The sequence below is a fragment of the Rhipicephalus sanguineus genome, chromosome 6 (assembly GCF_013339695.2).
Source record: "Rhipicephalus sanguineus isolate Rsan-2018 chromosome 6, BIME_Rsan_1.4, whole genome shotgun sequence".
NCBI classification, from domain to species: Eukaryota; Metazoa; Arthropoda; class Arachnida; order Ixodida; family Ixodidae; genus Rhipicephalus; species Rhipicephalus sanguineus.
Genome location: NC_051181.1, coordinates 157,934,178 through 157,946,421, shown reverse-complemented (window position 1 = coordinate 157,946,421; position 12,244 = coordinate 157,934,178). Strand labels below are relative to the sequence as shown.

At 45.2% G+C, this 12,244-nt stretch overlaps 1 protein-coding gene across 2 annotated transcripts; it reads right to left on the bottom strand.

Annotated features, from left to right (window-relative positions):
• Nucleotides 1-473: 473 nt before the first annotated feature.
• LOC119396869 (uncharacterized) lies at nucleotides 474-9,903 on the bottom strand. Of its 2 annotated transcripts, none has more exons than XM_037664221.2 (4): nucleotides 9,607-9,903; nucleotides 3,924-6,235; nucleotides 3,307-3,368; nucleotides 474-2,579 (listed from the first exon to the last, which is right to left on the bottom strand). In XM_037664221.2, the coding sequence occupies exons 2-4, from the start codon at nucleotides 6,216-6,218 to the stop codon at nucleotides 2,492-2,494; spliced, it is 2,445 nt and encodes an 814-aa protein (XP_037520149.1). In that variant the 5' UTR covers nucleotides 6,219-6,235; nucleotides 9,607-9,903; the 3' UTR covers nucleotides 474-2,491. The 2 variants fall into 2 exon arrangements, with proteins under 2 accessions (XP_037520149.1, XP_037520148.1); XM_037664220.2 differs by having other exon boundaries at nucleotides 474-2,588; nucleotides 9,607-9,885.
• Nucleotides 9,904-12,244: the final 2,341 nt, after the last annotated feature.

Below are 12,244 nucleotides of genomic sequence, written 5' to 3'. Positions count from 1 at the left end.
TTCGACTGTGCTTGCGCTGCGCAGGCGTGTCATATTTTTCAGATGCAATCATATGATTGCTACCAACCAAGCTACACACCAAGCCTGTTCACTTGCAATGCACAAACCTCGGAGACAGTAAGTCAGAAGAGTGGATTAGAGAGCGAACAGGGGTAGCCAATATCCTAGTTGATACAAGGAGAAAAAAAAATGGGAGCTTGGAAGGCCATGTGTAGGACAGGTAACAAAAGGTGTGTTAGAGTGGGTGCCTATAGCAATGGGAAGCGCCGCCGAGGACTGCAAAGAATTGGTGGGTGGTGTGATGAAATTATGCGAAGTTTGCAAGCATTATATGGAATTAGTGTGTGCAAGATGGGCAGTCGGGAATAATTGAGAAACGGCTTCATCCTGCCGTAGACATAAATAGACTGATGATGATGATGATGAATTCACTAGACAAATTATGCAATGCAACAGTATATTTATTTCAAGTTTCTGGGGTCAAGCATTTCTAGAGAACATATACCAGCTGCCGTACAAAACATGCAGTTGTAAGTGGTCGGCAATGCCATGTTAGAACTGTTGATGACTGATAGTTTAAATTTTTTATTGGACATCTGTACGCATTTTTTATTCCAACAGTGAAGTGAACGAAAAGCTCTAGTATGGATGTTCACTTAGCTAGTTAATTAGAAGAGACTTTTAGTAAACAAGTTTTAGGGCATATCGTATGTTTGTATTGTGCATTTAAAGCATGCCACTTTGCAAGGTCATTTTGTAAAAAAAAATTATTGTTATGCAATTGTGTGTTGAATGCCCTCTGACAATGTTTTGTCTCTCTAATGCCCTTTCTTGATGTAACTGATGGTTGTTGTATTGTCTGCCTCTATGTAGCACCTCCTTCCACAGGCATTTGATATGCAATACAAAAATTCATAAAAGTCACTGGTCTGCAATGTTTACCAGTGGGACGGACAACTATGTTTGGAAATTTTTCAAATCAAACAGCCTTGGAAAATTACAGGCCTGCAGTCACCAACGTATATATATAAACTGAGTTCTAATCAGTGATGCACACTCTTATAAGGTCATTCTGCTTCTATAATTTGTAACGTTTGCTTCGTTTTGTTCCTTTCAGCGTAACAACTTGTGTCTTTTGGGACGCTAAGCCCCAACAATTATTAATAACTTGTGTCTCTCTTGCTATGTTTAGAAATGGGCAACTGTACGTTTTAAAAGTCGAAAGAAATATTTGGTCCCTGAACCAGGCAGACATGGTACACCGTAATGCCTTTGCACAGTCACATAATAAGTAAGCTAATGATGCGAACCTTGGCTATGTAACTTGGGAAGCACATGTGCTTTTGAAGAAAGTGCAGTTGTATTGGCTGACTACATTGCATGGGCGTTTCGCATGGGAATAAGTAGCGGGGAGATTCTGGCAATGGGTCTTGGTGTGTATGTGCACATGTATATATATATGGATGTGTTAAGTGGGTTAAATTTGTCTTTGTGCCGTTATATGGACATGGAGGAGTACTCAATGCCATATGGGTGAGAGGGATGTAGTCCTCAAACCTGTGTGTTGTGAGGTTGTGGTAGGAGCGGGGGAGAAGGGATGCATGGGAATAGGTGGGAAGGGCGTGCATTTATAAATGCTTAGCTATAGCGGTGGCTTTACGCTGATGCTGTACTATATGGTATATGTGTGTGGCCGGGGTATAATATTTTGGGAAATGGATTGCTACATATGTTGTGCGGAGCGCCTTGTGCTGACAAGCTAGCCAGTTGCTGGATTGGCAGGTGCAAGCATGCATTACTTGTTAATGTGAATTATTACAGAGTGAGGCAGTTTTTTGGGTTCACCTAAAAACAACATCTTCAGTGCTAAATGTGAAAGAAAAGCACTAGTGCAGCAAAGTAGGACAAAAGCTATAGAATTATAATGAAGACAATATATTAAGAAGATTAATTAATTTTGAAATAATGGTTATTTATGAAGGCGCAACGGACTTTAAGTGAGGAATGAGAGGCCTCTGGATGCATAACATCGGCACCGGTTAATGTTGGCTATTGTAGTTATTCGTTGTTATGACAATGTTATTACGTGTGCATTGCCATGCCTCGAAAAAAACTATGCAGTTACTTAGTTGAACGTTCTATGTTGCTTATAGCGTGTACAGTGTGCAATTAACAGTTACCTTATGGTGGATATGGTACAGGGACACTTCACCTACTGCACATCATGGTCCACAAGAACAACCATACGTGAAGGTGAACTATACGATATACCTTATTACAGACGGCCACTGTCTTGCTGCTGCCATTGGTTGTGAAAAATTATCTGCATCTTTTTCATTACACAGTGTGCCTCAGAGCTGTGCATAGCATTGCCGACCGGATCATTATAGAAACAATCTGTGCTGTAGGGTCACGAAAAAGCAGGGAGTGCGGCAGGAGAATCCCAAAGGCTTGGTGAGGAGTGTAGATATGTTTGACTTTCCAGTCATGATCAGTTGATGAGCTTCCTTTTTGGTGACATGGTCATCCACGCCACCACGCCGACAGTCAGGACTGTCTCAAGCAGATTGCCGTTTGTCCTGAAATAGCTGGCGCACATGCACAACATTTTTAGTGAGGCCGCTAGCAGAAAAGCAGAATGCAGCACTGGTGACAAACTCGTGACGTCATTTCTACCAGTTTACATTGGCTGAATCTTTTTCCTGGCAATATTGTCCCCAATAGCAATATTGTTGCATTCTTTTCAAGAATGAAGGAGTTTATTGAGGTAAAGTCAGATCGTATCTGCAAACCCATATCTGCAAAATTGGAAGGAAATAACCGTTTTTTTACTCAGGTATTTCTGGAAAAAGCTTTGTTAAATCGGCTTTGGCGGCCAAGCTAGTTCATTAATTCGGGTTGATGATAACACTGAGCCTAATGGGTATTTGCAGGGGAATCAAAATTTCTGCGTTAGATTGGGAACTTTGGGTTTTGTTAGATCGAGTTTTAACTGTCTGTGTGTGTATATCTCATTTTTCAATAAACTACCAGTCTTCTTCCTCTCTTTGTGGTTGTCCCTTTCACACTTCTCCGAACCATTAACCATAGTGCCTAAATTTCCTTATTGCGGTGATCAAACCTCGCCCAAGCATTGTGAGCATAACAAAGACAAAAGCGCATCAAGATGCAAGTCTACAGCTCACCATGCCCATCGTTTCATTAAAAATTATGTTGTTCAGTGCTTTCTGATAGCTTACAGTACCTTTTCACTTAACATTGCAATACATTATACATGATGATATGAAGAAATGCACAGTGACTTACCTTGACACAAGCTCATCCCAAAACAGTGGGCTTTTCTGTTTTTCATGGTAGTTTGGTTCCTTCTGTAACAGGAACAATTATTATGTATTGTAGTTTTAAATAATACATTTATACCTCATAATAATAATGTTTTATTTGTACAAATAATTCTTTCTTAGTTCGAAAAGATAAAAGAAATGCATTTCAGCATGATTCCGATTCCATGTGTTCAGATGAATTAGTTTAAGAAGCAATTACTTGAACAACAAATTAAGGTTTCTACATAGATAACTAAAAAGTCACTAGTTTTTATCCATTTTAGGGCATGCTTAAATTGTAGTCTAAGTAGTTTCATAATCTAAATAACCTCCACCAAATGACAATCCATTACCGTGTTGCATTACACCCCTATTGGAGTGATTCCTAAAGTCAGAGTTTTTTATTTTAGGCAGTATACTCGATAGGAGAAAGACACTAACCCACCAGAGTATACAAATAATGCACAGTAATGTTTCTTGCATGCACATTCACTTTTCAATAACTGAGTTCCGCCGGTCTCCAATTCTGACAGGCTTCTTCTGACAGGCACCTAACAAAATAATATTGACAAGATAAAAAGAATGCTGCCGAGAAATTACCTGTTCACCAAAGCCTGCTTGACGAACAGTCTGGAACATTCTTCTTGATGAATGTGGAGCTGTTTTTAGGGGCTCAGGTGTGATAGTCGTGTCACGGTGACCAATGGATACAGCACGATCAGTGTCCCTCTTGTTAATTTGCCTTCTTTCGAAACTGTATCGCTCAGTTCTGATGTGAGGTGACCGCGCATCTTCTGGACTATCTCGGCAACTATCACCTGCTTCCCTGCTGCTTCGTGTTGACCTGATTGTGTCAGGCATGGCCTCATTTGAGTTGGTTTTTAGGCGGCGGTGCGCACTTGCAGACCTTCGTGATTCCCCATAACTGAAGTTCTTGCGAACATGTCTAGCATTTCGCATTCTTGCAAATGCTAACCGGCCTTCACCAGAGATTTGTCTGGTGTCTACAGCAACTCTTTCATGAGAATTGACAAAGCGTATTTGCTCATCATTGTGGTTGTGACGATATTTTCGGCGCCCCTCGACACGCTCTACATAATGGAAACGTGTGCTGCTCGCAAGTGCCCTCGTCCTTCTTTCTGCAGTGATTCTTTGTTCCAGAACCATCTCGCTGGCACTTCGCTTAGCAATCCTTGCCGGAAAGCTCACCGGCATAGGCACCACATTGTCATTACGTGCTTGGCACCGAGTGCGGTACACTTGAATAGATGTCTCCCTTGTGTTTGTCCAGTCGAACCTTGCGTTATCGACATCCAGCTGCCTGCGCACTGCACTGACGCTTTGCACGCTCACTTGCCGTTCTGAACGCGCAGGTCTTTTGTTCAGAATGTAACTGTTACGTCGTTCGCTGTCGTCCCTTGATCGTACATCGATCCTGGAGTCATGTGGCTTAAAGCTACGGTCGTGCCTTTGTTGCTGTTTATCTGACACGTTTGGCACTGTGCGTTTGGCTAGAAAATGAACCGATGTGTGCTCATTCGAAGCACCGATACCATTCTGTTTTTCGAAGCCAGTACGTCTTACTTCGTGATGACTGGTGTCATGTATGGATGGAAGGGATTTGCTCATTCTTCTTTGAGTATGTTTATTAGGCCGCTCGTTGCGGATTGGGTCTCTGCCTTCTCTGTGATTCTGTGTTCGTACGGTTGATGTCGTTCTAGAGGAAATTATCTCGTGCACTGGAAGCCTAGATAATGCACTTATCATCCTTTCATTACGAAGGCGACTGTCTACCCTGACCCTCTCAGGGCTGGTTTGCAATGGCAATATCGTGCGGCGTCTCTGTTGAGTCATCTGATGACGCTCTGTAAATATGTTTCTGGAAGACAGGGTTTTCGATCGGAAAGGAATCTTTTTTGCTGTACCATGCTGATCATTACGTTCGTCCACGATCAGGCGGCTTTGGCACATAGCGTCTCGAGCACGGTGGTTACGGTTAACTTGATCGTTTACTCGGCGTCTTGAGCCTTGTCGCTCAACGCCAACCCTTGACACATGGTTGTTCTCCTCATGCCTGTGACTGGCTCTAAACCTTGTGTTTAACTTGTGGCCTTGGGCTCTAGTTTCAGTGAGCCTAGATAGCCGTTCTAAGCTCAATGCCCGCCGATCAGTCGGCGTCTGACGTTCTATACGCTCCATTGACCCTACATTCTGGTGAACAATAGATGCGCCATCCTCGCAGCGGCTTGTGCGACTGGACTTCAATCGGTTGGCTGAACTAACTAGATCACGATTAGTAGACCTGACCGTTCTTCTCGAGTCTTCCTTCACCCACGTTGGTGCATCTGCAGTGGTTCTTCGCCGCTCATCCTCCCTCCTGTACAAGCCCTCGCCGCCTGTGCTGTAGAGTGTCCTATGCCTGGTTTCGCGTTCTTGCTTTCGTGTATCTAACATTCTTGAGCTGTCTCTTTCCGTGCGGCTCATACGCACAGGTGCTTCATTGAGCCTTTCTCGTTTGCTTACCCTTTCAAGATCTGATAGAACGTGGCGGACGCTTCGCTCCGCAATATCAGGCTTTCTCGCGTTGTCGCTGCGAAAGTGAAGGAAGGTCTCTCTGTTCCGTACTCTGGTTGACCGCGTGTCTCGTACCATCAGCGGCTTAGTCTCGGCCCTGAGCAGGTCTCGACCCGCAGAACGTTTGTCGGGCTCGTTGTCGATTTGTCGCGCGGATGCGTGTCGGCGATCCTTCATAGACGCCTTGAAGTCTTCTCGCCTGTAGCCGTCGACCGTGGGACTGAATCCCGTCCAGTGCTGATCAAGGAGCACCCGGTCGTCCAGGTACGCCTGACAGGGGATGGCGATCGCCACCAGGATGAACCACACCGGCGTCAGCATTCAGAGTTAGAGGCCGTCTGCAATGGCCACAATTTTCAGTATCAGTGTCATGCTTCTCTGCAATAATGTAAGATCTCAGAAAGAGTCGCATGTTAGCAAACATCAACGATCTCGAAATCAGGTTCCTTAGAGCCCTTGCGTGAGCAACGCCACATGACGTTGTTGTTGGGTTGTCGTGACTGAACAAATATTATATGACCTTGTGCACGCTATCAGCGCGTCACTCACTGCCGCTCTGGATGTGTGTTTAGATTCCAGTTACTGTGGGACGCTAGCGCAGGCAAGGATTGATTCACCCGAAAGCCGTGAATCCCAAATGATAACTAGCTTTTATTTCCTCTTGTCTCGGAGAGAGAGGCATGCCGGAGCGCCGGTGGGCCAGAGGAGAAGGATGCCTGCGCGCGGGCAGGCTCCGGTTAACTGCGGCGCCTGACGGGGCGCGGCCACAGAATCTTAACACACATCCAGAGCGGCAGTGAGTGGCGCACTGAGAGCATGCACCACATCATTCTGACCTATTATTGTGGTTACGCGATTTGCTTGAATTGTTGAGGGAGGGTTGCATGCGAGTGTGACAGCATGGGCTATCAGTTTGGGTGAGAAGGCTGTGCCTTCGATGTCTTGTGTGCTAGGTCACGAGCACTGCCAAGTTCTCTTCACCATGCCAGCGTTATCATCACGTGAGCATTGTGACTGGAGGTTCACAGTCATAGATCTCATAGAGTGAGCTTGGTTTATGTTTGTCTTCGGGCACGCGATAGCATGTGTGTTTCTTTATAGTAAACGAACGTTTCCTGTAATTTATTCTGTCCATAAAACTACGATCCTTACCTCTTGCAATACCGTTATACTATAGCTAACATTGTCAGTACTTCGTCCTTCAGGCAAAAACTGCACATTTTTTGGTTATAATTAAGGTGTACTGCGATCAACAATAGTTATGTTCACCTTCTTCTTTTTAAAGTTGCTTGATTGATCCTTTCCAGATAGATGTGCTAACATGCGTGCATGTGTTCTTGAAGCATGCAAGTTGCAACAATTGTGCTGGGAATAAGGTGTAAAATAGGAGTGGCAGTCATCTAGCTAATGTGTGGCTCCTCGCCAGCTGTATGTGAGTGCCTGTCGACCCTATCTGGCATTTCCTCGTCTGCGTCTTTTCCAGTGCTTACATTAGTAAATTTTGCGCAACGTGAACCACCGAATGGTTTACGTGGCTAAGTGTAGTGATCATTGCGCTTTGCATCCCTCATGAAGGGGTAAATGTGTGTTCACCTAGACTAAAGAAATGTATTAGCAAATTACATGATACAGGACCTCGAACACAAGCTTTCTCGAGTTTGCAGACAGTGAGAGGGGCGGCGGTTTTAAATGGTGCAAATTGCTCGACTAACATACATGATAGCTGGCCCTGACATATCGGTTGCCCAAGGTGAGGAAAGTTTATGAAAGATAATGTTCTCGCCTACTCGAGAAGAGTACGGCGCTACACTAACAACCCGAGTGTATTTCTTATAATACATAAAACATCCACTTATGACAAACAGGCAGTCGAAAGCATGATTTGCGGACGAATGCCGGGGAAGCCAACTGGCTGTCCTGGACCAAGCCCAGCAAGGTGCTCGTGCAAGTGGCCTGTGGGGCCCTAAAATATAGGAGACCCAACCATCGTGCCCTTTTAGATGTGAAGCATCTTATAGCGGAGTTCAATCCGGTGGTGCTGGTGGTGGTGTGCGGCGTGACCACCCTTACTGCGCATGCGCAAACCCTCTCCACTCCCTCTCTCCCATTTCCCTCTCCACATCACCTCTTCCCTTCCCCCTGTCATTTCCCTTTCCCATCCCCCTCTCCGCTCCTCCTCTCCCCTTCCCCTATCCCTCTCCACATCATCTCTCCACTTCCCCTCTCCCCTTTCCCCCTCACCACTCCACCTCTGAAACGCGGGCTCTATACATGCCGTAACACTGCTTCGCATCGCCTCATGGTCCCCTTTAGCGGGAGATGGTGTGATTTTTTATTTAGATTCAATAAAATTTTTACTCACTGTGTCTTAGAAAGCTTCAAGGTACATTTTTATTTTAACGCTCATTTGTCGCTCTACCATGCACATTGACCGCCCCATAAAAGCGTTGGTCCCTGGTTCGATCCCCAAGCAAAGAAAAGCTTTTTGAACTGCGTAGCTTTCTTTATGAGCAACTCGGGTGGACTTACTCAGTAGCTTCGGAGTACATACTATAGACTGGATGAGTATTCCACCTTTTGTGACAATGGGGGGCTCAGTTACTTTGCAATGCTTAGCGCAATTCCCCCTGAAAGCACTAATCATTCAAAAAATAAAAAGCGCAGCTTGCACTAAATCGTGTAAGGCTAGGTCACAGCAGAGCTGGTGAACACCTAGCTGGTCCTGGCTTGGTTATTTTACCCTCTCTCTTTCCCTCCCCTTGCTCTCTCCCTTTCTTTTCTTTCTATCTTTTTTTGTGTCTGTTTTTATCTTTTCTCTCTCTGTCTCTATCTTTTTCTCTCTTCCCAATGGCGGTAAATCGGGCTAGTTGGTTACTCATGATCGTAAAATAACAGCGCAAAAGACGACGGACAAACACTGAGAGACATACGAGCGCTCGTATATGTCTCTGCGTGTTCGTCCGTCGTCTTTTGAGCGGCTATTTTACGCTCTTTCTTCCCTTTCTATCTATTTTCTCTTTTTTTTCTATGTCACTCTCTCTGTGTAGTCATTCTCTCACATTTTATCTTTTTTTTCTCTTTCTTCCCTTTCGTACACGTTATCCCCTCCTCCTTTCCCTCCTCACCCTCACTCCCCTTTCCCACCTCCTTGCTATATACTATACTACACAAGGCTATGCTATGCTTTGCTAGTGTGCCTGGATAGCCGAGTGGTTACGACGCTCGCCTTCGGATCGTGGGTACTCGGGTTCGAATCTCGCCTCGCCAAGACATTTTTTCCCGCCAATTTCTCCTTCTCTCTCTCTGTACTCGTTCTCTCGCCCATAAGAGTTATTGTATCCCACGCCGGATAAATCGACGCACGTGTTCTGAGAGCGAAGCAGAAGAGGACGAAGAGAGCGCGTGCCGGTTCATGATAATTTTCCACACAGGGCAAACCTCGATGCTGTAAGAAACGTTCTCTCTCGGCGTTGTACGCAAGCGCGCACAGCACGCAAAATCGTGGTAATGCGAATACGGAATGCACAGGCAACTCTCTATGTGTCTGCTTCTTGTTCACCTGCGTTTACGTACGCTGTAATGGCGTGTATTAACGCAAGGAGTTTCCACATTTTTAAGTCTTCCACGGCTCCATTTAAGTTACTTGCTGTGCGACTGTGTTGAGATGCAGTAAAGTGATGGCCAAAGCAGAACGAGAGGCAGGACTTACATTTCCGCAGGAGAAGATGCCGTCGGAACGGAGAGCGCCGATTGCAATGCACAAGGAGAGAAGGCGCGCGCTTTTATACGGGTGCTGCGTGAGCGTGGCACGCGTAGCTGGATTTTAGGCGCAGACTTATCTCTGCTTGCACGCGCGGCTTAAGTAAGCGTTCCATCCCAAAAGCCAAGAATGGAGCTTCGCCGATCCACTGCGGCGGTTCGTGCGTTGTCACTTGACCGTGCCAGAAATACTCCCTTGTTTGCACTGCCAGCCACTGGAGGACAGGGATTACGGCTCGGCTCATTGACGTAAGCTTCTAAGAATCTCGGTTATTGACAGTGAGAATGGACGATGCGCAGAAGCTTCGCCGCAGCGCTATTTTCAGGCTTTTCAAAGACACTACACGATGCGGAGACTGCGGCAATTCGTGTTTTTCTTTTTTACTTTTAAGCGGACACGCTGTAAAGAAACGCCTTGTCTCGGCAGCACGAACTTGCAAGAAGTTTACACTACCTAGGTTCCGATTCGCACTTTTTGCACTAACAACGTTTCATGTGCTAGCCATCTCCTGGAGAGAGAGATAAATACAGCAACATTACTGTTCTTATGCGCTCCGTTGCTCACGGATTATGGTGATCTGCTGCCGAAAACGATGTCGTGGGTTTGATTCTCGGCCGCGGCGGCACGATTCATACGGGGGAAGTATGTAAGCTGTCTCATCTAACGTGCTTCGAGTGTACATGCGTTAAATAATTAAATTAATTAAATTAGATATGACCGTGGTATTAAGAAACACCTTGGTACTGTGATATCTCCAATAGTGCGCTGGTTGCTGAGGCGGTTAAACCTCATAGTGCAATGAAACCATAAGTTTTCTTTTGCTTATTAGTACGGCGGCCTGGGACTCGCAACTCTACCAGCAGGATACGAATATGCTTTATTCACTTCAAACGTTTGCAGATGTCATTCGCAGATCGGAGGAATGATCGACGAGTGGCTCAGTCGCCCTATCTACACGGGTCGAGGTTAGACACTATGACAAGTTTTCAATGGTGACGGTCTGCCATATGATAACCTTCTCAGGAGATAAAGTTGTACATCTTTATTTGTTTGAGAAGGGGGGAGGACGAAGCGGGACAGACCATGATAAATAAACAAAGAAAAATAAAGCAACTAGATCAGCTTCTTGCGGATACTACTGGAGTAAGAAAGTGCATCGATGATCACTGACTCATAGTTGTCCGGATAGTCAGTTCGTATCTTAGCCAGTGACATCCCTGAGTCTCCTTTCATCGACCTCGTGTTATGGTTTTCTAAGTAAGACTTTTCCTCGGCCACACGCACCGTGTGGTGAAGCACGCTCTACGGGCTATAAGGACACCGGTAGTACCGTGTTCAACTGGATGTTCGTTCACAAATAAGCGACATTTTATATGAAGAAGGAAGCGTGAGTATTCGGCACGATGCTCGCATTTCATCTGAAACCAATAAACGTCTCACGTTAACTCTTTTGTCAACCACCCGTTACGGCTTTCTCTCCAAAGAGCGCTTTTCCCCAGGCACGCATGCCACGTGGTAAAGCACGCTTTCCGGTCTACAATGGAATCGTGATCAACTCTATGCGTGCTGACATATCAGATGCATTTTATATAGAAAATGAAGCAGGGTTATCCAGCGCGATGGTCATATTACAACTGAAAGCAATAAACTCCTCTCATTAACTTTTTTATCGACCTTCTTTCGCTGTTTTCTCTCTAAAGCGCGCTTTTTCCTCGAGCGTGTACACCAGACGGTAAAGCAAGCTTTACGGGCTACAAAGCGTTGATAACGCGATCACTCACTCGGAAAAAGGGAGATAGAGACAAGTGGTGTGTGCCACCTTCTACCAATTTTATGACGTAAAAGACTGTTTGTGCTCTGCCTCCCAATTTTCCTCGCTTGATTTACGTTCAAGTTACCGACAGATACCTATGCACTCTGCTGATGAGAAGAGACTGCATTTGTCACACCGCACTGCTTATTCGTTATGCCTACGGGTTCCGTACGGTATCGTGCCTGCCATGTTGAGAGATTCATGGACACAATTCTTAGCGGGCTGAAGCGGGAGATAAGTCTTTTCTACCCGGATGATGTCATTTACTGCCGTTTTTTCTTCTTTTTTCTAGAGGAACACAACAACCATCTTAGCCTGGTTTTAGATTGCGTGGGAAAAGCAGGTTTTGGTCTAAGATTTGGAAAGTGTCGGTGCAGCGAGTCTGTTGTTTAGTTAGTAAGGAGGGAGTCTGACCACATCCCCGCAAAATTGAAGTGGTCGGTGCCTTCAAGACGCTGCAGTCTGAACGAGAACTCCTCCATTTCCTTCTATGGCGTTCTTAATTATATATATTTTACGCACACGTTATTACTTTCTTATTTACATATTTTACACAGACTACAGCAATTAAGTTTAGCCCTTTCTACAGTGATGCTGCATCTACCCTTTGTAATTGACTTTTCCATTTCATTCACAATCCATTGATAAGTGATCTCAACGTTCATGGCACAAATTGGCCTTATCATGCACTTGTGCCAATAAGAATTGTTCATTATCATCACCATGAAAGCAATGGCCACTGTGGCTGGTCTTTGAACTCGAAGGAACGGCAAG